This window comes from Ictalurus furcatus, chromosome 10 (genome assembly GCF_023375685.1).
Source record: "Ictalurus furcatus strain D&B chromosome 10, Billie_1.0, whole genome shotgun sequence".
Lineage (NCBI taxonomy): Eukaryota > Metazoa > Chordata > Actinopteri > Siluriformes > Ictaluridae > Ictalurus > Ictalurus furcatus.
Window position 1 is genome coordinate 26588825 of NC_071264.1, and position 27071 is coordinate 26615895.

Sequence of the window (27071 nt, forward strand, 5' to 3'; positions counted from 1 at the left end):
TTTAATAAAATGCTCAGTGAGTGTAAATCAAAACACCTGTTATTTGATCAAAAAATGTTTGCATTTTTTTTTCAGAAGATCTGAGTACCTGAATCCACACAGGCTCCATAGTTGGTCCGGGGGAAGTCAGGTTCTCCAACTGGCCTGTTCTCTCGTACATGAACACCGTCCCTGCTGCCTTGTACTCTCCGGTCCACTGGATTGTCCAATCACCATTCAGAAAATACTTTTCTGGGTTGTTGCTGCGTAAAGCCAGAAAGTTCCCAGATTCAGCCACCTCCTCGATGCGAATGTCCCGTGCTCCTTCTGGAATTAAGCCAATGTCTACATAGCCTGCGCCAAACACACCCGCACACGCACACACACACAATTTATTATTAAAACTTAACCTCAGTACTAAAAGTCTGTTCTCTAAAAACAGAGACAGAGATCGTACAGGAATTGTATCATGACATACAGGATACTAACAGAAATTCCATATTCTTACAATTTGAGGATTTATGTTATGTTCAATTCAAAAGGCCGTTAGTGAGATTTTAATGATTTAAAATTCTTGCCATACCCAGGCCTTCACTCTCCTCAAATGTCTTCTTCACGGTTTCACAAGTGGATCCGTTGCCATGACAAACTCCACAATGATCCTCAATTGCATCGGAGTCGATCTCATAATCACAGCCAATACTCTACAACACACAGGTCAATCATTTTAAAGCAAGTTTATACGGAGTATTTAGAAACCACTATCACTTGCTATGCAATCATTTTAAAATGCTATAAATATGACTTTGTGCAGACTTCTACTATTTGCATTTGATTTTTACTTTTACCTTGAAAAAAAACTTGTTTATATGCACAGTTTATATAGGATCTCTGGTGTCTTAGAACCATGACGATATAGCAATACTGAAAGATAATGACCATGAACTCAAAAATGTAATGGTTAATTCCTTCTGAGTGGCTGATTCTGATGACAGATTTTCATATGGAATTGTATTTATTAAATGGTCCTGTTGTTTAAATAAAAGGCTAAAGGCACGTTTTTTTAAATTTATTTATTTAGAACTGAATTTCTCAGTACTTTTGTATTAAAAGGACGAGAACGAAATGATACCCAGAAAGGTTTATCTGCAAGAACATCCATGCTAAGATATACAGTTAGCTAACTTAACTAATGTTATTCATGAACAATATATTTTTGATTGTGGTATAATTTGACAGGTTGGGTTAAATATATTTCCAAAAACATGACAATGCAAATCAAGACTCTGAAAGATACTCAAATGCTACTTGTTTCATTGTGGCAAAGGTGAGCTAGTTTACTAGCTGTTAGCAAGCTGACTTGCAAACATTGCTAATGTTAGTTATGGACAAACTCATGGTTGAAAGTTTTGGATACTATTACACAAATTATTGTGTCACCTCATATTTTTGTCACCTCTATATAATCTAGTGAAACAGGGTAGGAAAAAGGAAAATATAAATGAGCACATGCTTCACTTGGGATGCTACATTCTCTAGGCTAAGCCATAAATAAGGTAAAGTAATGCTAATACCATTAAAGTAACATCATTTTGGCAAGAAAGCAAATAGCTAAGAGTGGGCACTCGGTTTGGAAGATGTAATGTTACTTATTTAGCTATCATTCTACGTAGAAGTTGTTATTTTTCTATAATTGTCTTGACAGCTTGGTCTTGTAAAGGCCAAAACTTTATACTGTGTCCAGTTGCAGCCTAAATTAGGTAACCATGGTTTATCTAATTGGGAAGATTGAACTAGCACTACATCCAGCATGCACAATATAACACTAACACTTTCAGACAGGTATTCTATAGTTGGCTCATCTTATTGAAGCATAATATAAACTTATTATATGTCTACAGTTTGGATTAGGGAAATTCTTATTTAAATTATAACTGAAATTCAGACATCTTGGTATTGTCACTTGTTGAATCCCTGGCTTATGGGCATCTGGGCATCCTAAAGGCAATAAAGAGGAAATAATTCCAGAATATAACCTTTACACAATATACCAATGGTGCCATTAATTCTGAAGCTGACTATATATTCTTGTCAGAATATGCACATTGCACTTGACAGACTGAACCGGAAAGCCAACATCTCACAGCTAGTTTCAGGAGAGCTCTTTCAATACAAGCAGAATTTCAAAGTGCCCACAGTCATACTTCTCAGCAGTTTGTGCATGTTTGTACTCTCAAAAAAGCAGCCCTTGATGGTAAAAAGTCTGAGTGCCTGTATAAGGAAATGGAATTCAAGTCAGACAAAGTCTTTTACACTACACACTGCACCAGCAGAAGATATTGTTCCCTTATCCAGATGTGCAGTGGCAAGATATGTCACTTGAAAATAAAAATAATTTATTACTGAGTGCATTATAAAAAAAAAAAAATCAATAAAACATATTTATAATGTCAGTGTTGACATTATAAGTAGGCTGAGAGCATGTGAGAATAAAACAAAAGTAATTGCACAATGGGATGAAACATTGTGTGGTCAGAACCAAAGCAGACAATTTTGTGAATAATACCATGCTGGGCTTTTGTAAGGCAGTGTAAAATCTCTTTCGCAATGGTTGTTTCTTGTGCTTCTTGCAGTCCTTTTTGCGCAATGAAAGTTTCCAAAGATAAGATTGGAGATTTTTCTTGAATTACCAGTCAAAGGTTCGACTGACCTTACAGATTCCATCAATGCACATGTCTCGACTCTGGCTACCCTCGTAGCACCGGGTTCCATCAATTACTGCATCCAGCATCTTATGTAAGAAATACTCGTTCACTGGGCGGCAGTGCAGTTCACATGGATTTACTGAAAAAAAGGCAAGATTTGTGTTGTACCACATTTGCATGTTACAAGCTGTAACATTGCACACAGAAACATTAAACTGCTTTAAATAAAATAAAAAGAAGTTTTGCATTTAATCATTCATAATGTACAACATCATGGTTTTCAACAAACTTCATATGTTTTTATGGGTTTGAGTCATGTCACAGGTTGTCCACTATGAGAAGTGGGTCCAGAATCCCAAGCCGTAATGCTCAAATTGAGTCCAGAGTTCCAAGACACAAGACACAAGGTCCAAACTGAGTCCAAGACACAAGGTCATACTGAGTCCAAGACACAAGGTCCAAACTGAGTCCAAGACACAAGGTCGTACTGAGTCCAAGACACAAGGTCTGAACTGAGTTGAGTCCAGAGTCCCTAACTCTACAGTTCAAGTTGAGTCCAGAGTCCCTGACTCTACAATTCAAGCTGAGTCCAGAGTCCCTGACTCTACAGTTTAAGTTGAGTCAAGAGTCTATAATTGTCCATAACTGTACAGAGTCCCTGACTCTACAGTTCAAGTTGAGTCCCGAGTCCCTGACTCTACAATTCAAGTTGATTCCAGAGTCCCAGACTCTACAGTTCAAGTTGAGTCCAGAGTCCTTGACTCTACAGTTCAAGTTGAGTCCAGAGTCCTTGACTCTACAGTTTAAGTTGAGTCAAGAGTCCATAACTGTCCATAACTGTACAGAGTCCCTGACTCTACAGTTCAAGTTGAGTCCCGGGTCCCTGACTCTACAACTCAAGTTGATTCCAGAGTACCTGACTCTACAGTTCAAGTTGAGTCCCGAGTCCCTGACTCTACAATTCAAGTTGATTCCAGAGTCCCTGACTCTACAGTTCAAGTTGAGTCCCGAGTCCCTGACTCTACAACTCAAGTTGATTCCAGAATCCCTGACTCTACAGTTCAAGCTGAGTCCACAGTCCCTGACTCTACAGTTCAAGCTGAGTCCACAGTCACTGACTCTACAGTTCAAATTGAGTCCCGAGTCCCTGACTCTACAGTTCAAGTTGATTCCAGAGTCCCTAACTCTACAGTTCAAGCTGAGTCCAGAGTACATTAAAAAAAAGCTCTTTGAATTCACCTCATTCAAATTCATACAGCGGATCCACGTGATTGAATTGAGTAACATCAACATAATTTGTTTTTATATATACACAACATGAGTTGATCATGTATTTTCAAAGCCCTGAATTGAATTTAACTCCACATTCTCACTTGAACTGGGGCTCAAAAACAGGTCATTATCATTCTGCAACAGCTGCATTACCGCTACACTAATCTACCACACACATTTTAGTTATACAGTTATAGTTCATAATATAATTGGTTTATGCTAATACTATGTGAATTGATCCAGGCCCACTCTGCATAATTCAATCTAGTAATTAGAAACTTGTTTATACGACATCTGATATTTTTCTGCATGTAATCTAAAGTCACAGGTCAGCAATAAGAAGTCAGCAAATTAAGGAATCAAATGACACTTGATGAGTCACCATCTCTGATTTTTTTAAAAATATATCATTGTATCTGCATATGACTTCACATTTCACAGAAAATGGCAGATGTTGTTGCGGTTTTTAAATGAGATCATTAGCATAATGTTTGTGGTTTCAGAATATAATGATATACCATCCTACCAATAATGTCCATAATGAAATCGTGTTGTTCATGCTGTTCAATAAGCTATTAAGCACAATCCATGCATGTACCAACATAATGCTCACTTCGGTTATTGACGTGCACCCATTGGTAGAATTTGCCCTTATACGGGATGCTGTTAAACTTGCTGCACTGGATAGATCTGAAACTGGGTTGGCCTTGAGCGCATGGCTCTTGGTTACAGATCTTGTATCTGCGGCGCTCCCCGAGGCAGTATCTCCCTCCATTCTTTGGGCTGAAGGACACAAAAGAAAAGAGATCTCACTGTACTGAGATTGTGTTTGCACTTGCAGTGAAAGAAGTGACATTACTACTGCGAGTGCTACACAAAATAGGAGCTGTTTCACACATTACCTAAGATGAACAGACTGTGATAACTTGAATGCACTTTAATCAGGTTTATTTTGATGAATGAATAGACCTCCAGACAGATGCGACACATGCCGTTATTACTGATTTCTTTCTCCCTATTGAAAGCCACAGATGCTCTAGCTGGACCATGTTTTAAAGACAAAACCCAAAATACAAAGTTTCTCTAAGCTTTAATAATTTACGCTTGAGATCCTCAAGGAGCTTATGATTTTGGGTGGAAGCCGTCTGGTATTAAGAGAAATGGGCCATAAGTGATGTTAATACTATTGTACTATCCACCGCAATTACCATGCATTACACTGAAAAACAGCAGAAACCTTTGAACACATTAACACATGCCTAGACACAATCTTATCAGTGAAGAAATGACCGGTTAGGGAAAAAATGCAAACCATTTAACCTCGCTGTCTCCCATGCTATGCAGTCTATCTCATAGAGCATAGAGCACAATATAAAAACAACTCTCTTCATTGTTTACTGGAGACGTGCACAAGCTTGAGCTCAAACGTGTCGTGTTTAAGTGAACATGCACATATTATGTCTTCTAAGTACAATTTTAAAAAAAATAAATGGTGTGCAATTTTAATATTTACATATGTATATGCCTTTTTTTTAATAACAGGTAAAAACTAATTCATAAAAACGAAAAAGTTATGCATCGAATATGATATAATCAGGAACGCTTTACAATACACTGAACTAAACGGCACACTTATATAGAGCTTTTATCCAAAGCGCTTTACACTGTGTCTCATTCACCCATGCACACACACAGCAGTGATAGCAGAGCTGCCATGCAAGGTGCTAACTTGCCATTGGGAGCAACTTGGGGTTCGGTGTCTTGCCCAAGGACACTTCGGCATGTGGAGTCATGTGGGCCAGAAATCAAACCGCCAACCCTACATTTAGTGGACAACCCGCTCTACCACCTGAGCCACAGCCGCCACAATAACAGTACATGAACAATCACTAACACTAATAAGCACTCATACCTGAATTAATCCTTACTTAAATATGAACTAATGATGAGTTAAGGCATGTACAGTACTAATCACAAACTAATGAAGACCTAACTTTAACTACAACGTGAGTCTTGTAAATTCTTGAGTGAATAACGACCACCTTAAGTACATGTCAATACATGTTTGTTAGTTAACATATTAATTAACACGTTGGGGTTCATTAAATCAATCATGCTCTGGAAGAAAGAATATGAATTAAATGTGCATCATTTCAAACATCACATATATCATTGGATGGTGCTGGATTACTTTCATAACTTACATGTTGATCCTCTTCATCGCACGTTAGTTCATGATTAGTACATGCCTTAACTTATCACTAGTTCATATTTCAGTAAGTATTAATTCAGGTATTAGTTCATGATAATTTATATACTGTTATTGTAAAGTGTTACCATATAAGGAAACAAAGTTTACAGACATTTCTTCTATTTGTATACTTATTGGTTATGTGTGTTATGTGAGAAAGTGAAAGTGCCCCTGACATTTGCAGTAGAAGTATATGCACAAAAAAAAACTTATTATTTTAAAACTTAAAAATTATTTTATAACTGTCACTGTCATTTTATATTTCAAACAGCATTACTTATGAAGATTTATACACTCAACCAGGTTCATGAGGAGCTTCGCCCAACTTTCTTAAAGTTCTCAAAAAAGTTCTAAATGAAAACTACTTGATTGGGGAAACAATTTAATTTGAAATAAAAAAGCCAGCAAAATAAATTTGCCAGAGAAACAGATTCATATCAAAAGCTTTTGTCATGATGTTTTCGTTGAATAAGACAAAGAAAAATATATCTATATTCTATATCTAGTGTGTCCAAACTCTTGACTTTTGGTAATGTGTAGCTCACATGCAGTTTAAACCACCTGAAATTAATTCTAAAGCATATATGAGGGCGACTCACGTACGTGGGATTGATACAGTCTCTGTGCGAGTTCTGCACTCCTGCACCACATGTCCTGGTGCAGGGTGACCACTCGCTCCATGGCTCCCATCCACCGTTCACTTTCTCCGGCTGATATGCAGCTGGTACACAATCGCCGTTCAAACACCACTGACAAAAAAAACAAAACACCACCACACACAGTCAGCCAACATAGCAACACAGACCATGCAGGAGGAAGTGCAACAAAACCTGAACACAGCTGTTGAGCATAGCAATCTGTTTACATCATGAGAGAAAAAGCAAGTGAGGCTCATGCTGGGAAAAGAAAACACACACAGGGGCTTACTTTGTTTTCACCACACTTGGTGCCATCCACTGCTCCATCCAGTTTTGAGTGACACGTGGAGGCCACAGTGCACCACAGAGTGCTGCAGACGTCCTACCCGAAGCAAGGAAAAATACTGAGTCAATAGTCAATACTTATTGCTGGAGTAGTAGCTTAGTGTGCACATTATCCATCCTGGATAGTACAAAATACTCATAATGCTCTTTAATGTGTGTGAGGAATATGTAGTAGTGTGGGACAAGAAACTTGTTCACATTTGTTGATGCAAAATGGAATCATATACATGAATTATGTATATACCTGAGGTTCTACGACTTACTGAAAATGAAAAAAAAAATTATTTTCTACATCGTATCTGTTTTAGATGATTACTATCTTGTATACTATATCAGGTTTTAAAAGAGTCGCAACTTTTATAGTGTCAGAAAAATTTGTATCTATTTACTGAAAGTAGAACATAGGTAGAGAGCTATTATTAATGAAGAGACATGGACAGCTAAACTTTTATCGATACATTAACTATAAATATACAGCATCACAGCAATTTTCTGGACTCTTTTCCAATCCATTAGGAAATGTGCATTAAACCATGCATTTGCCATTCAAATGTGCATTATCATAATTTAAAATCTAATTCAGTTTCAATAGAAAAACATGTATTTGCATATTTGTGGAAAAGCACTGAACAGTTTCTGTCAAATTTAAAGGCAAGAACTGTTTGACATTTCATTTTCAGTGTCCTAACAGGTACGATTCTGGCATATTCTAAAAGTAATAGCAAACTAGTGGTTTATTATTGAACATTCCTGTTCTTATGCTCCAACAACCAAAAATCTGTCAGTGCCCATTGCACCTCTTGGTGCAGGCAGTATTTCCTTAATGGCCAGTAGCAAGTGCATCACTCACCAGTGCATCACATGGTTTACATTAGCTTTATTCGAGCTGTACACACAGCAAAGTTTTATTAGACTATACTATTAATGAGACAAGTTTCTCTACCAGAGGCATTGATCTAACGTCTATGGCAGACACTTCAGCCAGTACTGCAGCTTAAACACGTACAAGAGCTTATCAGTGAAATCGGTACATTGTGGATAGCCCAGCCACTCACATGGACAGATATACAGTACAGTTACATGGATAGTACAGTCGTGCAGCTGAATTGTGCTGAAGCTCCTACTTTCATTTTGCCAAGACAGCCTGAACACCAAGAGAAAATCAATAGCCGCTGAAGTGCTATGCTCCTTCTTTCCACTCCGAGCTGCATTCTGTCAAGCTGCAAGGGCTCTCTGCATAAGTGGGCCTCAAGACGCAGCCTTGATAGCACATCAGGATCTGTCTCTCTATGTGAGGCAGCAGTGCCAGGTTCCCTCGAGCTCTGCACTTCAACGCACTGTTGTATTTCTGATAACAGCGCTCAAATCTGTGTTCCAGTGCAATAAATATGCTCTCTCCTATTCCATCAGACTTCTGTCCATTTTTGCAAATGGCCTTTTTGTAAGGCTTGTCAGGATTACATGGAGTGACATACCAGGAAAATGGGCTTGAAAAATAGGCCTCTGTAAATATCTGCAAATAAAATAAGCCTCTGTAGACATCTGTAAAAAAAAAAAAAGCTTCTGTACACATTGTTCTTCACCAAAATACCCCTATCAAAGTTGCGCCCACGGCGTTTGATTGACAAAGTCACTTGTTGACAGTGAAAATGCAAATGCAAGGTTATAGATGCGCTTCATTTTTGGTCGACCTAACATAAGGATGCTAAACTGAACTAAATAAGTGAATAGATTGCTTTTTATAACATTTAGAATATGACCTGAAAATGACATGTCAAACACACAGTACTTTTACATTTGAACTTTGACAGAGACTGTTCACTGTTGTGATGCAAGTTCCTATTGAATTTGAACGAAAATTATTTCCATTCACATGGGAAATGAATTGCAAAAACATGATGAAAAGCACATTGTCTTATTAGCATTTGAGTCCAGAGGGTCAAGAAACAGGCAATGGGTCAGGTGATTGGCAAACAGACATAAACTGCGCAAGGCAAGAATGAGAAACAAGAAGAAAGATCTGTGTACATGAAACAAAACGAGGAACAGGGTACAAACGCTTGGTACGGTGATAACACTCAATACTTCGCAAAGTCAAACAGTCTCTTTATACTGTGGTCGTGAGTGCTGTGAGTTGGATGCAGGTGTGCTTGATTGAATGAATGTGAGTGTTCTGGGAATTGCAGTCCATGGCGGCCATGTTTATAGAGTGCAGGATGGGAAGTGTAGTCACAGGTTTGCTGTGACATGACACATACACTTGCTTCTTCTGTTCACTTGCTTCTTAGTTCAACTGTAACTGTGATGCTGTATATTTTATTTGCTACTTCTTCCAACACTAGAAACGTTATACTAGTTAATTCAAAACTTATAATATATATATTACAACATGCAAATTAATGTTATAATTTTTTTCTTATTGTCAGTCAATGTGACACAATTTCATGTCAGTGCACTATGTTGGAATAACTGAGGCAAATTAGCACTGCTGCTGTAACACGATCCATACCAGACAGCATACATCAACCAGACGACCTAACTACATTCTACATTTCTTCATTGAGCTTCAGGAGATAAGGGTTGGCGTCTAAGACACTGTACGATTAATTTATAAAATAATCTGGCACCCTACAACGGCCTAACATCTCAGATAAGGGTGCTGAGCTCAAGACAGTTTTCAGAATGAGGTCAGAGTAGATAAGAGCATGCTGTTTGTGACATTTTGACAAATGATTGGAAGACGCTTGTTAAATGCCAAAAGCACAATCAGTCAGGGCCATCAACTGTCACAAAAAATCTGTTACATGTTGTGAAGCTCACACCGGTAATGCTGTGCGACATCTCAGAACATCTTGGTTGTAAACACTGACTGGGATCTGATGCCCTTTTTTTTCGTTTTTTTTTTTTTTTTTTTGCAATTCCACAATCAGTCCTAATTATAAACACCCAATTTGAGCCATTTTCTGCTTGTGGCTTTAACATAAATTCAGGATTTCTGAAAAGGTTTATGATTTATTAGTGTTTATTGTTATTTTTTTTACTACTGTAATTTTAAGACAATCTGGTCTTGGCTAAAACCATGCTTGGGAAGGTAAAAAGGAGATCTTAAAAACCATATCATGCTGAGAAAATTACGTCATCTATATAAACGTATACAGAGACTTCCTGTCAGGCAGAAGAGATGTGTGTGGTCCTGGTTCAGTTCTCTTCCTGCCAAATCTGCAGGCTTGTGTATCGCTGCTCTACCCTTTCCATTTTCACATCACGAGACAGCTCTGTGGTGCATCTAGTTCCTAATGAGCTCAAGATGTATTAAATTATCAGCAGGATGTCTTAAATCATCTGAATCTATCCACAGGCTCCTGTCAGTCATGGCAGCCATTAAGGAGTAATGGTTTTGCAGCCAAAGACATGCTGTGAGTTTATTCAGTCTCAGTTATGAGTAAACACTGAATTAGAGGAACACCATGGGTGATAAATGAGTACGGCTCAGTCGTTCTCTAGTGAGCTAAGAAAAACTTCCTGATTCCAGCTAAAACAAATTGTCCCATCATCTTTAACCACTAGCATGTGTTGCTACTTCTGCTCTGTCACAATATATATTGAAGGTGTCATTAATAAAAGGATCAACAATATCATCTCGGACTTAGCTCATGTACAAACGTTTGCCTTTTCTTTTACTTTTAGTACAGATTTTCCTCAGTATTTTTTGATAAAGGCCAATAAAGTCCTGTCTGACCAGTCTGAAGGTTGAATTAGTAATTCCCACAAACATGTCATTTTAGAGTATCAGGCCCCCAAATGGGGCAACAGAAATGAGTTCACAACACCACTGGGAGGTTTTAACGCCACAGCCATCCATCAGTGGTTTAAGAGAACTTTTGCTCTTTTGGTTCATGATTTTATCCCAAGCGACTTACAATTGAGACAGGATACAACTGAGAATTTGAGGGTTAAGGGTCTCGTTCAAGCATTCAACCATGGCAGCTTAGCAGTGCTAGGATTTGGCCCTACTCTCTGGGTGGGAGAGATGGCACTACAAGAAGGAAGTTAGCTCTTTCCTCCGAATGTATTCAGCTGCCCTGTGTTTATGTGTATTATCAGCAATAGTTGCAAGGAAAGCAAGTGTGTCTGGGAGGAAGCACTTCACCCTCATCCTTAAGCCCCTAGCCTTGGTGGCTGTTGTGTGACAGGCTAGAGCTAGCATTGTGTTTCAACCTGATGTAGCTCAGTAAATAAAACTTGCGTACTAATCAAAAGGTTATGAGTTTAAATCACTACCTAACTGCCACAGTTTGGCCCTTGAGTAAAGACTCCTAACCTTCAACTATGCAACTGTGTCCTTTGGATAAAAGTGTCCGCCAAAGTAGGTAAATGTATTTATGCACACTGATTAGGGTCCTAAGGTTAAGCAGCAAACCATGTGCAGTGGTGGCTCAACAGTTGCTGCTCAGAAGGTCAGGGGGTTCAAGCCCCAGCACTTCCAAGCTGCCAGCAAGGCCCTTGACCATATCTGCTCCAGGGGTGCTGTATCATGGCTGACCCTGAGCTCTAACTCCTGCTTCCTAACAAGCTTGGATATGTCAAGAATGGATTTCATTGTGCCGCAATGTATATGTGACAAATAAAGGCCCCAAACGCTGTGAGCAGGATGTTAAAAAAAGGCAATAGAACCCAAAGCTAGCACAGACACCTTTAATTAGTCTCTGTGTCTGTCTGTGATTCCGAAACAGTAGAAAACCTGACTGAATGACTACAAACCTGGACCTCCATAGTCATAAAGAGTTTTCAATTGATGGTCAAACCTGCCAACATGGACCCCCTGCAAATTATGCAATTGCCCTGATGCTGCACACCACCCTGGAAATGTGCATAATCTGAAAGGAAAGCCAAACAAATTAAGCTATATAACCCTATTCTGAATACGTGTAACTTTTCCTGTGTAAATACTGACATAGAATTTGGACCTTGTTTCCAACTATTAATATGGCGCTAAGAGCTACCGAGGCATGAATTCGATTAGGCTATTACTGCTGTTTTTACATTTTTCACCCAATTAGGCCTGCTCAAAGGATGTCCACCACAATTCATACGGTATAATGCACATTGTGGTTCCACATCTCTGCTGCAAAACCATCACTATGAATATCAGATTTTGTTTTGCACCAGCAGACTGTTATGTATCGAGCAGCTGTGCACAGGGTTCACCGAGGCCGTGTGGGTGTGAAAAGTGAAGAGAAAATCTACGTCTTACGTCCATGTCATCGCAGAGCTGCGAGCTGGAGCCATACTGGAGGCGGCACTGGTGGGTGGCGCTGTAGAGAACGCCAGGTAGCACAGACTGAGCGGCCAGCTCGTTTCTGCCAGGAGGGTCATCCAGACACCAGCCCCAGCCTCGACTGTTAAGCAGGAAAACACACACTTCATCCACATACATTGATAGCACTATGGGTTATATTTGTTATAACCAGCTCCTGTGTTACAACTAAGCTGTGTATGTGCTCCATACGACAAACTCGGTGCTGCATTTCCTTAAAAACTCCAACCCAACTTAATCAGTGGAGACATTAATGTCTTCATGATTCACTCTCTTGTGGTGATCTCATTTTAGACTAATTAATACGCCATTCATTTGCATACAAAGTTTTTTTTTTAATGGTTGGCAAGGCAAGCTCTCAAAACCCATAGGCACTTGCAATTGAAGAATAAATTGCTTCCTGTTGGTAAAAAAAAAAAAAAAAAAAAAAAAAAAAGATTCTTGTTTTTATTTCGAGAGATGAGAACTAAATTATTCAGAGTGGTTAGAGAATTAATTAAAGTCTTGTATTTAAAAAAAAACCACCTCTGGAATGGTGCAATGTTAGAATTATAGTAATACAAATTGCAAAAAAAAAAAACACAGCTCATAAAAAAAGAGAAAATAGGTGAAAAATTCATATTTATACCATGAAGACCGAAGCAGCTGGGAAATTAATAAGAAGGAAGGACTTCCCTGAGCTGAATGTTGATCAGATCATCTGGAAAGGCCATACGGTGCTGCAGCAAGGGCCAAATACACATTTCAGAGGCAGAGTAAAACTCTGTCATTACGTATGAGACCAGTAAACACATGCAGATTTAATCAATGGGTGTTTGACTAGCCAAATCATAAATAAATTAGATTGGAATGGTTTCAAATCAAGTCTATACATCACTGTATTTTGGCTCTTCAGCAGGAGCCATGTCCAGACACCTGGCAATTTGACCCCAAGGGCTTCAATCTTCCATCATTCCACCAACATATTAAACACCAGTGTCTACTGTAAATCCGATCTCCACTACAGCCTCTTCTAAGCATTTATCAGCAAGCTACAATAGCACATTGTACTCTGTGCTGTTCTTTCATTTGAGAAAGGATGAAGGGAGGGAGATTTCATCATAAATGCCATGTCCTGGGGGAGGATGTGGCATGAAGCCAAAGACCTGGGAAAGCCTTCAGGCCTGTCAAGAGTAACAGGCTTTGGATACTGTATCATGAATAAGCTGCCATGTATAAACTCTCTTCAATCATCCATAGATAATTTGCATTTGGCGTACAAGTATTCCCAGAAGTATAAATGCTTATTAAGTCCCTGGCCTCTTCATCATCTCATTTATACTGGAAGTTCCTTGGAAATTCGAGTGAGTTAGATATCTTTCAAAATGTGCTTACTTGCTGGCTCTGCATCTTACCACCTGATCGAGCATTAATATGATGTAATGCACGACACATGTACTGACTGCTTTCCAAAGAATTCTGCACCGTGCTCTCATAGAGAGTGTCAATTTAAAGGAAAAAAACTAAACAAAACAGTGGCTCTGTTATGCCCTAGGGAGCATTTATTAATTAATGCCATGGTTTGAGTCCACTTGTCCCTTTAGAGGGGGAAGTGGGAGTGGTCACTTCCAGGATGGATCTGCCCCCATCCATAGGTTATGAGGACTCACTGAATGGCTTGATGAGGATCAAAATGAAGTAAACCCTATGCTATGGCCTTCACACTCATCAATTGAACATCTGCGTGAGATTTTGGAGCGACATCTTAGACAGCATTCTCTAGCACCATCATTAAAACACCATCTGAGGGAATATCTTTTGGAAGAATGGTTGCTCATTGTTCTAGTACAGTTCCAGAGACTTGTGGAATCAAAGCTAAGGAGCATCAAGCTGATCTGGTGGCTCGAGGTGGCTTGGTACACTTTTTGGTGGGTTTTCCTTTAATTTGTCACACATCTGTATGTACAAGGGATACAACATGGTGTGCGGTTATAGAAACATAATAAACCAAAAGGGGGAGTATTCCAAGTTGATGACTTAAGTCCAAAAGTCACGTCAATATTCCTGCACGGAAAGTTACACGTAATCAGAGTCGGGTTACACACATGCTATAGGCTGACTTTCTGGAAGCCCCACTTAGTTAATCAAACCACCTGTGTATACCTCTTTGAAAGCCCTGTTCACAGCTGATGTTGTTACGGCTAGTTCAGATGTTTCTTGAGTAGAAGTGTAACTGAGAGATGGCTCTCTTTTAGGCAAACTCCACCCCACATGTGGAGTTCTTGTTCAACTATGTGAATAGCACATACTTAGGTCTGAAGTCTGAATAGCGATGTGTGAAATTTCACTATTATATCCTATGTACAAAGGATACAAGTACATAGGAAAGTACACAACTGAACTCTGTATAAAGCCCATGAAGCAAGTTAGTGTTACATTTCACTGTGTTCAACATCTAAACATTATCATTTGTATCCATTTATAGTTACATTTAATATAAACCAGTGATTTAATTTGCAATTGTTTTTAATCCGTTTATTATTACGCTTAGATTATGCCGAACATTCGCCATACGTGACCCCATGAATGAGCTGTTACTATAGAAACCATAATGGATTAGAATGAGCACATTAATATTAAAGGTGTTAAAGGTGCTATTATAGAAAATTAATCAACACCTTCTGAACAATCAGATTTGAGAATTCAACAGCGCTGTGATTTAATGAGTCATGCTCATGAATACATGCTCAGCTTCTGTCAAATCTGTCTACACAAGCATTCACAAGCTAATTCAGTACTAATTAACCGGCTTAACAATCTAAATAATCACTTCAGCTTCTTTTGCTAAAAAAAAATCCTAGCCATAGTGAATAAACTGAAGACTGTGGGAAACAGGATCTGATCCAGCTGTAGTGAACAAAAACAGTGAACTGATCAGCCAGCATGACTTTGGTATAATGATCCAGCCTGGTTCAGTCCCAGGTCACTGGCTGCTGTGTAAAATACTAACTCATGTATCTCACCTTCCTCCAGTCTGACCTATGCTGACCTATGATTAATGCACTCCAGCTGGTGGAGCAAAACTGACAGGAGAAACAACACAGCCATGTTGTCGCTTGGTGAAATCGGAGCTGTTTGCACCTTCTCTGGCAGAGTCAATTATAGACGAGGCTAACTTGGTCCACGCCAAAATTTGTCTATAAACCCAAAAACAAATCCAATGGGTGACTCACAGTAAACAGAACATATTCAGTGCGCCTCAAGATGATGCTTTTACACCCACACAAGAAGTCCTGGCAAAGTCATTTTGCTCCACATGCTCCAAAACTCAATCAGATGAATTACATCCTACTGTGTAACATCCTATCCGAAACCCTGTAATCAGACCATCTCAAGTCAAGATTTTTATACCCACATCTGAGCTGAAGAAAGGCACTTTACTTCATGGAAGAGAGCGGAAAATCTGACTGATTGCTAAGGAGAAGAATGATATTTATAGAGAGTGGGAGAGATGAGAAATCAGGCAGCGTGATACTCACTCCAGAAAGCGTGTGATGTACTGGCGGCTGCACCGCGACCAGTTGGGTGGAGATGTTCCATACAGGAGCTGAGGAGACATGACAAACGGCCTTTTCCCAATTGGCTCGCAGTCATTGCTGTTGCCATCGTGTTCAATCCCGAAGCTGCAGCACAACAGATTAGGTGATGACAATATGCCAGAGCAATGAATAAAGGAATCCTTATACAATTCTAGACACTTTTATCATAAAATGGTCAACAAGAATAGCTTTAAGTTAGACGGCTAACAAACATTGACACTGGACTTTCCTTTCATTAATGTTAAACAAAATCTGATTGGGTATAAGGTGTTCATTCATCCTCCCTGGACTTTTGTATTGATACAAGCTAAAAATAAAAAGCATTTAGTTCAGCTTTTATGGCACTAGTCTGCACCACATAATCAATATTTCCCAGAAGTCAAAAAAAATCTTGCCAAAAATGTTTTTTAAAAAAACATGAAAGTTCCTAATTGCATTAATATATTCAAAATACTTATTCCATATACAAAATAATCAAGTGAGCAAGGATACATTATAAGGAGTTTTTTCTCGAAATTTATGGAGCAGGTTTTTGAAAGAAAATGGTCAGAGTTTAAATATTTAGCCTGATATCACTACTGAAAAAAATAAAGTTTCTGCCAATTAAAGAACTGAGAAGTAGACACAAAATGTGGAAATATCCCGAGGGGCGAATACTTATGCAACACACTGTAATGCCAGGCTGAAGTACTGCTGTTTAAAGGTTACTGCATGTATTTACACTACTGAATTAATGAGATTTTATATATATATATATATATATATATATATATATATATATATATATATATTTGCATTTTCCATACTGTCCCAAGTGGGGTTGTATTCTCAGGATAGCGTGACATAATGTTTGGCTCATCATGTCTCATTATTGTACAAATGTAAAAGATGATTAAAGGTCTCTCAATCTCAGAAGATTTACAATCACTGTCTATGTCTTTTATACACACAGCTGTAGTGTACATACAGGGTAGAGTGAACATTCTGCAGTATAAGGCTATGACTTGACTGCATGACTGATCAGCTGCAAAAATAAAGCTCATACAAGGATCAACAAATGTTTCACCCTTAAGGCATGTTCTATATATATATTCTATATAACCTGACATGACCGGACTTTACTTGTGAGACTAACCAGAGAAGAAAAGACAAAACATGAAAAGATGTGAAAAACCCCCCCACAGTTCCTGAGTGGTGCACTCGTAAAGTGTTTAAGATGCGGGTCAAGAGATCACCTTTTCTGTTCTGTTTAAAAAGTTGTACACTGTTTGGCAATGTGGCAGATTTATGTTGTGCATACAAAGCAGGCTTACACTTCTAGACCGGTGGCTCTTGGGCAATAGGAGGAGAACTAAATAAATATTAGACGTATTTTTAATATATTTTGCTTTTAAAGTGCAGTCATAATTAAGTATATATATATAGTCTACTATTGTTTTGTTTTTTTTACAACCATGTAATAGTTTTAATTATACATTTTGCTCCAATTCAATCCAAAACAAGTAAATAAACAGTATATCATATAGCCCAACTTGTTAGGTCAGAGATGATAGAGTTCACCTGGAGCAGCTAAGTGTAAACTAGGTCCAAAAATTGACCATTGGAATGACTAAGGTTGTAAGATACTCTAAAATCCATGCTCCAGGTGAGGCTTGAACTCACAACCTCGGCATTGGTTCAACTGTACTGCTATATAAGTACCGTGCGCTGACCGATTGCGCCACTGGAGCCCTGATTGATGGTGATTCCGATTAATTGTGCGGGTCTCATCCAGGTTGTCTAGTATCTTCAGACTTCCCAGAAACAGGCTCTATATTGATTGTAGGTGTGAAATAATGTTAATGTTGTCAGCAATTCTTAGTCTTAGTCCTGTGTCAAATATCCTTGATAGTTTTTAGCATGTTTAGTCAATTTTATTCTGTTTTTAGTCTAGTTTTACTTGACTAAAAGTCTGGGCATTTTAGTCTTATCTAAGTCAAAGAAAACCATTAGCATTTTAGTCTAGTTTTAGTCACTGAAAACTGCTGAAATTTTAGTCACTGGAAACTGTAGATATATTTAGACCATAAGTTTATTATTGTTTAATACTGGTGGAAATGGCCAAGATACACTGGGGGACTCTAGTTGGGGAGGTTTTTTGTTTGTTTGTTTTGGGAGTGGGACAGTATGGGTAAATGTAATATAAACATATAAATACCTTTATAATATTTAATAACATTACACTTATTTCATATCTACTCCAAACAATATTCTGGTTCTTTGACTGGTATCGGACAAAGAACTTAAAAACTTATTTCATGTCCAAACAATATGTTTTCTTGAATATCATTAAATAAACATTACATATCTCTATGTATGGTACACATTAGGTACACATTCATACCTGTTATTTTAGCCAATCCAGCTACTGGCATGTTTTTGGCAAGTGGGTGGAAATCAGAGATCCCTGAATTGTATTGGTTGAGCTCTTTATATTCATATTGAAGTATGATTCTGGCCACACTGAAAGTCATCCTTTAGTAAGAGCGTGGTCGTAGGCGGCTCTTAAAATCTATGCTCCAGGTGAGGCTTGAACTCAAAAGCTCAGTATTGCCATGGTACACATTAGGTACACATTCATACCTCAGTTATTTTAGCCAATACAGCTACTGGCATGTTTTTGGGAGGTAAGAAGAAACTGTTGTTAATGAACATATAATTCTTCCAGCACAATACATTCATAATCATTAAGAGAGTTTGTGCTCTTTATATGCATATTGCAGTACAATCAGGTCACAGTGAATGGAAGCGGTGTTTAAAACCCATGCTCCAGGTGAGGCTCGAACTCACAACCTCAGCATTGCTTCACCTGTACTGCTGTATAAGTACCACACGCTGACCAATTGCGCCACTGGAGCCCTGATTGAGGGTTAGTCTGATGAATTGTTTGGGTTTCATCCAGGTTGTCTGGTTTCCTCAGATTGGGTTTCCTCAGGTTGACAGGGTACGCTGGCGCGTCTTCCTGCCTCTCCTGTCACCGTTTTGTTTGTTTTAGTTTGGTTATTTAAGTCATATTGCTTTAAATAATATTGTTCTCAGTGCCCCTACGGTTACGATGTGGTGGTGCCATTTTACATACTTTGGACTGTTGTTTTTACTCTGGCATGTTTTTGGCAGATGCGAGGAAACCAGAGAATTCTGAATTGTATTGGTTGAGCCTGGGACTCTGGAGCTGGTTGTGCTCTTTATATTCATATTGAAGTATGATTCTGGCTACACTGAAAGTCATGCTTTGGTAAGAGTATGGCTGTAGGCTGCTCTTAAAGACTGTCCTCCATTACCACTCCAGGCTTGTACTTCACCTGTACTGCTGTATAAGTACCGCACTCATGTCCCACCACGCACTTTTAGTAAGTGATTTATCTTGATCAGGGCTTGTGGTGGACCAAGAACCTTTGCCAGGAACACTAAGTGTGAAGTGGGGATACACCTCACACTTAGCAATGCACACACATTCACACCCAAGTTATTTTATTTTAGCCAATACAACTACTGGCATGTTTTTGGGAGGTAGGAAGAAACTGCCGTTTCCAACTGACAATCTAGTAAAGTCCATCCATAATCATTAAGAGAGCTTGTGCTCTTTATATGCATATTGCAGTATAATCTGGCCACACTGAAAGTTTGGAGGCTGTGTTTAAAATCCATGCTCCAGGTGAGGTTTGAACTCACAACCTCGGCATGGCTTCACCTGTACTGCTGTATAAGTACCGCGCGCTGACCGATTGCGCCACTGGAGCTATGTAAAAACAGTATACAACACCAAGGATGTGCTCTTACAGAAAAATCACCACCACTGTGAAGATGTGGCCAACATAATACGGCGATACTATTACCACACTAAAGTTGATTATAATATAAAAAACTTTCCTATAATAGAATGTCTTGAAGTGTTTTGTTCCTCATATTCCACAGTAAATTGCCAATAAATCATTTATTAAAGAAAGGCACGTCGTTCTGTTTAATTACTTTTTTAGTCCTTTCCTCACAAGTCTCTTTTTTTCTCACTCTCTTGAAGATAAACAAACAAAAAATGTAGTCCATCATCCCGAAGACTTTCAAACGTTTACCTCTGACTGTAACAAAGCGCTGACACCGGAGACTCCTTCCAAAAATGTTACATATACTTCACCTTACAGAAAATATCACCACGTTAACAAATACACACCTTGTTAATGTGTTTATGTGGAACGTCCGCCATGCAAGTCAGTGCACAAGTTGTTACTATAGAAACAATAACGTAGGTTATTAGAATGTGTGCACTGATATACCTGGAATTTACCTTACATTCTGCACTAATGTTACAGAAAATAAATCAATGCCTTCTCATCAGATTTCAGAATTCAGCAGCACCGTGGTGTAAACATGTATGAAAGTATTCTAATAAGATGTACAAGCCATATTTGTTGTTTTTTTTTAAAGAAGATGCCAATATGCCATGTTTCCTGTGATGCAGCTCAGTTTTTTTTCCAGATGAACTATTATGATTGATGCAAATATTAATTGTAATTTACATGTCTTGTGTTTTCAAAAAAATTCCATGATAATTATAGTCATAATAGGTGTTACCCAAAGCAATTATCAAAGGCATTACAGGGAAACAAATAACACATGAGCCTCCAAAGTGCCTCGCAACACATAATCAAACATAACAGGATTCCTTTGATGAAGACCACATTCATCTTTGATGAAGACCACATCTCTTTACGATGTTTCTCATGCATACAGATGCGCTGCGATTTTGCTTTTAAAACCTCGTTTGTGTGATGGGTGAGGTGGTACTGACTCCGACACCAATACCTACACCGCTCCTCATTAGCATACAGACAGGTAATCTGCAATTCATTAAAGTCCCTTGACATTACCTTCAACCCAGGCTTGTTTATGATGCTTAATCAGAGTGCTCGGCCCAATACAACGCCCACTGTACTTTCAGTGTACACGAATGAGAATAATCAAAGCAGGATAATCACATTTTACACTCTTCACAGTAATCTCTTTAGGCCTGCTACATTACACTTCACTGTAATCGTTTTATCTCTGTTATGCTAATGCTATTCCCTGGTAACAGCTAAATGAAACAAAGTCCATGTGTACGTTAATGTATTAGAATGAGGGCATTAATAATATAAACAGAATTTATGGAAGCAGACATGCTATTCGATTGAAAGAAGCTAATATCTGCTAGCGAGTTAAGACTTTTTTTAACAGCTATCCACATCAAACAAGGTATATGGTGTTAAAATTGGTTATGCAACAATACTGTTGAATTCTTGATATTGATTGGTTGGAAGCTGTATATTTTTGTTATAACAGCAAATCACAGGTTTATATTAATGTACTGTTCTAATATGCTATTGTTTCTATAGTAATAGCTTATGCTTCTATTGAACTTGTATGGAGGACGCGCCACATAAAAGGATTAAAAACGTCTAACTGTTGACATGGTGACGTTTGCTGTGAGGAGATGTTTATGTAACATTTATGGAAGGAGTCTCCAGTGCCAGAGCTTTGTAACAGTTAGAGGATGTAAAGTTGTATCTTCAGTATATCATATAGCCCAAGTTGTTAGGTCAGAAATGATAGAGTTCACCTGGAGCAGCTAAGTGTAAATTAGGTACAACATGTCAGTTTTGCGGCTTGAACCACCAACCCTCAGACAAAGTAAACCACAGTCTTAACCACTGAGCAACCAATGATCTATCACAAGTCAACACATGATCTCCAAGTATAATTCCAGCTACACTGAAAATTGACCATTGGAATGACTAAGGTTGTAAGATGAACTTAAAATCTGTGCTCCAGGTGAGGCTCAAACTCACAACCTCAGCATTGCTTCACTTGTACTGCTGTATAAGTACAGCGCTCTGACCGATTGAACCACAGGAGCCCTGCGAAAGCACTATACAACACCAAGGATGTGCTCTTACAAAATAATCACCACCATAGTGGTAATGTGGCCCACACAAAACGGCGATACTGTTACCACCTTAAAGTTGATTACTTTCCTATAATCACTATAAAATCACTGAGAGGTGAAGCGAGTAACATTGATTATCTCATTACAATGGCACCCGTCAAGGGCTGGGATATATTAGGCAGCAAGCAAACAGTTAGTTCTCAAAGTTGATGTGTCTGAAGCAAGAAAAGTGGGCAAGCGTAAGGATCTGAGCGATTTTGACAAGGGCTAGATTGTGATGGCTAGACAACTGAGTCAGAGCATCTCCTGGGGTGGGTCCTGGGTCTGGTGGGGTGTTCCTGGTATGCAGTGGTTAGTACCTAACAAAAGTGCATATTACTGCATATGGGGCAGTGTATCCACAGACCGGTCAGAGTGCCCATGCTGAAAGCACCTACAATGGGCATGTGAGAATCAGAACTGGACCATGGAGCTAAAGAAGAAGGTGGCCTGGTCTGATGAATCACGTTTTCTTTTACATCATGTGGACATCATGTGTGTGTGTCGCTTACCTGGGGAAGAGATGGCTCCAGGATGCACTATGGGAAGAAGGAAGGAAGTGTGATGCTCTGGGCAATGTTCTCCTGGGAAACCTTGGGTCCTGGCATTCATGTGGATGTTACTTTGACACGTACCACCTACCTAAACACTGTTTCAGACCAAGTACACACCTTCATGGCAATGGTATTCCCTAATGTCTGTGGCGTCTTTCAGCAGGATAATGCTCCCTGACACACTGCAAAAATTGTTCAGGAATGGTTTGAGGAACATGACAAAGAGTTCAAGGTGTTGACCCGGCCTCCAAATTCCCCAGATCTCAATCCGAATGATCATCTGTGGGATGAGCTGGACAAACAAGTCCGATCCATGGAGGCCCCACCTCACAACTTACAGGACTTAAAGGATCTACTGATAACTTATTAGTGTCAGATACCACAGCACACCTTCAGAGGTCTTGTGGAGTCCATGGTTTGATGGATCAGAGCTGTTTTGGTGGTACAAGGTGGACCTACACAATATTATGCAGGTTGTTTTAATGCCACGGCTGATCAGTGTATAAGTATATGACTACTCACAAGTCACTCTTGCTGAAGTTCAGCTACAGCCATTTCAAATCCATTTCTACTAAAAATAACCTGTATTCAAAAATGTTCTTGCTCAGAAAAATAGAGCCATGCACAAAAAAGAAATCATTTTCAGTACTGTTCCACTTTGATTAAAAACGTACCTCGGCTCATCCTGACCCAAACAGAACAGGGATTAATGATGAAACCTGAGGATTATAGTAGCACTGTTGGTGGATGACTTACTTATGTCCCAGCTCGTGTGCTACGGTGAAGGCCAGCGGCAGACCCGTGTCCTCGTTAATGCTGCAGCTGCGATGAGGTTGACACATTCCCGCCACATGAGAGAGCCCCAGCGTCTCACATGGCTTGTTGGTAGAAGCGCAAATGTCTTTCCTGTGCCAAAGAGAAAGTGTTACTCATGCCTATATTAAGTACAGAAACGTCTCCAAGAGCTCATCTAACCGCCTGGCCATGTTTCATTCCCCAAACACTGAAGAGTCTGGCATTCTCTTTATTCCTCTTACTGCTGTGCAGAGCAAGTGCAACAACTTATGAGCAGAAATAGCTCAGAACTTTGCTGAAAGGCAGAAAATATAATCATAGTATCATAGTATATCACATGATGCATTAGAGACTATTTTTTAACAACCAGAAAAAGTAGTTGTTGCTGACTTTTACAAAAAAAAGTTTTTATTCAGTACTTGTAATACTTGTAATACAGTAGCTGTCTAATAACTCTCCTGCTATAAGTAAACAAAGATGATAGCCATGTTTTACTTGACACGTGAGGACAGAACACCACAGCCAAAACACTGGTCAGCTTCTTGCTAACTTTTTTGTCAAGGGCATAAACATGATGCCCAACATTAGAAACTTTGTTAGAAGAGTATAATTTTTATACAAAATTTAGTTTCCCTTAGTCTATATAAACGCACTTAAGTAGATAACTAATCTGCCATACATTATTTAGTTTCCAAATAAATAAATAGCAACCAAACATGGGACTGGGCAGCACACTGGATTTATGACATGTCCACCCCTGCCACTGTATCTCAAAAAAAGAAGGGAAAAAAAGGTGCACCCTTTACATGCACAGCGCATTTCACACAAAAAGCTGAAAAACAACAGTGGTCATATAATACTGCACTATATATTGAGGTACAAGGCAAAGCAACATTCATCACTGAATCAGTCAATACTAAGGTTATGATTCTGCAGCTGAATTATAAACTATTTATTTATTTATTTATAGAACTACACTTTTCCTTTTTTTATGCACTGTGTCATGATTCCATTCATAAGTCACCAATAATTTTATATATTTATCATTTATATATTAGTAATGCTTTACATAAGACTTCTTCCCCTTTAAAAAAAAAAAAAATGTAAGGCCTTATCTTACAAGAACACAAACCAAAAGATTCTTGAAGTGAGACAGGGAAGGGGACAGGACTGTCAATCATTCCTGATTTATTTATCGATTGGCTCACCTGCTGTTTTTATTATGAGTAAAAGTAGACGGCTTTTTTTTTGCGGCGTATTATTGAGTTATAACTCATTCTAGCTTACTCCGATGTTAAAGTATAAATAAGTAATGGTTGGCGGGTCTGATACAATCATTTAAATATTGATTTTTTTTTGTCTTTATGCCCACAATTTAAATACATCTGCTTTACATTAAGGTTCCCTTGACTAACATCATTTTCTGCATTAGTTAACATGAACAAACCATGAATGTCACCAATGTTAACAAAGTAACAAACTTTGCATGTGTGTTAACTAATGTTTATTTAAATGTTAATGAAATATACCTGCACTGACTGCTTACTTAATCATTGACATATCCAAGTTCATATAAATGAGCAATAACACCAATTATGGTATGTTAGTAAATGATGATAGCTTACTGAACTCTGGTCTCCAGGTGTAAATTTTAACATTCTTCCCGTTAAGAGTTGCAAACATGTTCATTAATGTGTTGTTCATGTTGGTTATTGTGGACTTTTCAATGACTTTCTTAATGTTCCTAATGGTGTATTAATGTTAATGGCATGTCAACTAATCTGTTAAACAATGTCAGTTACTATAACGCAATACCGATATATTTATATAAGCACCTTGTAAGTAGAACAGCTACATCATGATGGACTGGATGTTCGTCTCCCTTTATATTCAAGTGCTTTTGCCATTTGCAGAAGCTGCTGAGGCTGTTGTCTGCATGGTGAGTGATTTTCAAGTCTTCCTGATTGCAACATAACAAGAAATACAAAAAAAACAACAATAGCAATCAATCTATTAAAGCAATTAAAGCACTTGATACTGCAAATCCTAGAGAGCGAGAGAGAGATCTGTGGCTCCAAGTATTTTCACTATCTCAAAAAGCAACTAGACAACTCATGGAAAACATGTGACTGAACCATAAACATAGATGCACAATCACACTACTAACAGCATTATAATGTAGAAACACAACCATTATTTTGCAGTTTTAAATGTACGCACTACTGTAAATCCAATCCAAATTATCACTACTGGCTAACGTTTTATTTACAGGCTGGCTCTCTATTTACTGGCTGGCTCACGTTACCTTGTTCTAGCAGAATGAGACACAAAACCCACAATACTGATGGCACTATGGTAGAAAAGTAAACATCATTTTGTAGTATTAAATGTACCCACTACTGTAAATCCACCAGTAACGAGTACTAAGTAGCTCCTTTATTTTCTGGCTGGCTCTCGATTTACTGGCTGGCTCACCTCATCTTGTTCTAGTAGAATGAGACGCACAACAACGATATTGATGGCATTTCCAATGCTCGGGTCCCGAAACAGCCCTGCAACCTGCAAAAAAAAAACAGCAGAGTGACTCATAAATATAGATAAAGAATCAATGCAAAAATGGCACTTCATACACTTTGGCTGGAATATTTTGACACGTCTGGAGTAAAGTCTGCCGCATCAGATAGTCAAAAGTTGTGAGTCAATAAAGAAACTAAAATACTTTAACGTCATAATAACAGGTAAAAATGTTACTAACAATAGACTAATGAATTCCAATAACAGAATATCAACCACTTGTCCTCAGAGTGTCTAAGATGGTGGATGGGTGCTTAGCTTTGGCGTCTATGGAGCGCTGCTTTCACAGTCAAGTTTGATTTGCATTGTGCTAGTAAACAATGTCTAAAAGCATGATTATTTCAGCTAATTACCCTTAAGGAGCTTAAAACCATACTCCTGAGAGTATCTGTTAACACCAGGGTCAGGCTCATTAAATGTGCAAATTGGCTGAAAGACACAGAAATCAGTAGAGGCTAAGGAGGCATATGTCTGCTGCTGGTCGATAACAGGCTGCCATCTATGTGAGGGTGACTCTGAATTCAGCTCAGGTCACTAAAACGCGAGCACAGTCTGAAAGACATGGTTGAGATGATGCTGTCAGGAAACAGCAGGGTTTATTTATAATCATTTCCTATTGATTCTGTAGCCTGTAAATTATAATCTCCAGTTTGTCAGCAGAAAAACAATGAATATGAAATTCTTTGGTAATAGGAAACATATGCCTACTTATTAGGCAAAAAAAAAACAAAAAACAAATCCTGAATGCACTGTCCTGTCTGTTGAATTCCTAGCTATTATCTAAGATTAGGAATTTTTTGCTGTTGTCTCTGTCACGTCATTCTCTTATTCCAAGATATAAAGCTCTCATTCATTCTCTCTTGTCTCTAAGAACATTCCAGGCTGCAAAGACTGGAGGGTTTTCCATGCAAAAAAAAAAACAAAAAGAGAGAGAAACCCATAGCAGAGCAAATAAAAAAGTCATACAGGCTTTGTTCTTTGTTCACTTTTCAGCCTCAACTACCTGGGAAATATTCAACTTTTCTTCTTGGCTAAAAAGGAGGAAAGTCATTTGTCAAATCAGTC

The 27071-nt window shown here is 38.6% G+C and overlaps 1 protein-coding gene and 3 non-coding genes across 4 annotated transcripts in view; all 4 read right to left on the reverse strand.

Annotated features, from left to right (window-relative positions):
* LOC128613446 (A disintegrin and metalloproteinase with thrombospondin motifs 7) overlaps positions 1–27071 on the reverse strand; it is an 81537-nt gene that overhangs the window by 47906 nt on the left and 6560 nt on the right. Inside the window, exons 5-15 of the mRNA XM_053634197.1 lie at positions 25908–25991; positions 25268–25392; positions 23394–23543; positions 16026–16169; positions 12445–12589; positions 7135–7227; positions 6811–6956; positions 4570–4739; positions 2690–2823; positions 563–683; positions 89–333 (exon numbers count right to left, since the gene is read on the reverse strand). Of these exons, the coding sequence (XP_053490172.1) occupies positions 89–333; positions 563–683; positions 2690–2823; positions 4570–4739; positions 6811–6956; positions 7135–7227; positions 12445–12589; positions 16026–16169; positions 23394–23543; positions 25268–25392; positions 25908–25991 (1557 nt within the window). The remainder of the gene's footprint in view (positions 1–88; positions 334–562; positions 684–2689; positions 2824–4569; positions 4740–6810; positions 6957–7134; positions 7228–12444; positions 12590–16025; positions 16170–23393; positions 23544–25267; positions 25393–25907; positions 25992–27071) is intronic.
* Positions 17723–17815, reverse strand: trnai-uau (transfer RNA isoleucine (anticodon UAU)). Its single transcript is given in 2 exon segments — positions 17723–17758; positions 17778–17815. It is a non-coding gene; the product is annotated as a tRNA-Ile (tRNA).
* On the reverse strand, positions 18890–18982 carry trnai-uau (transfer RNA isoleucine (anticodon UAU)). Its single transcript is given in 2 exon segments — positions 18890–18925; positions 18945–18982. It is a non-coding gene; the product is annotated as a tRNA-Ile (tRNA).
* Positions 19772–19864, reverse strand: trnai-uau (transfer RNA isoleucine (anticodon UAU)). Its single transcript is given in 2 exon segments — positions 19772–19807; positions 19827–19864. It is a non-coding gene; the product is annotated as a tRNA-Ile (tRNA).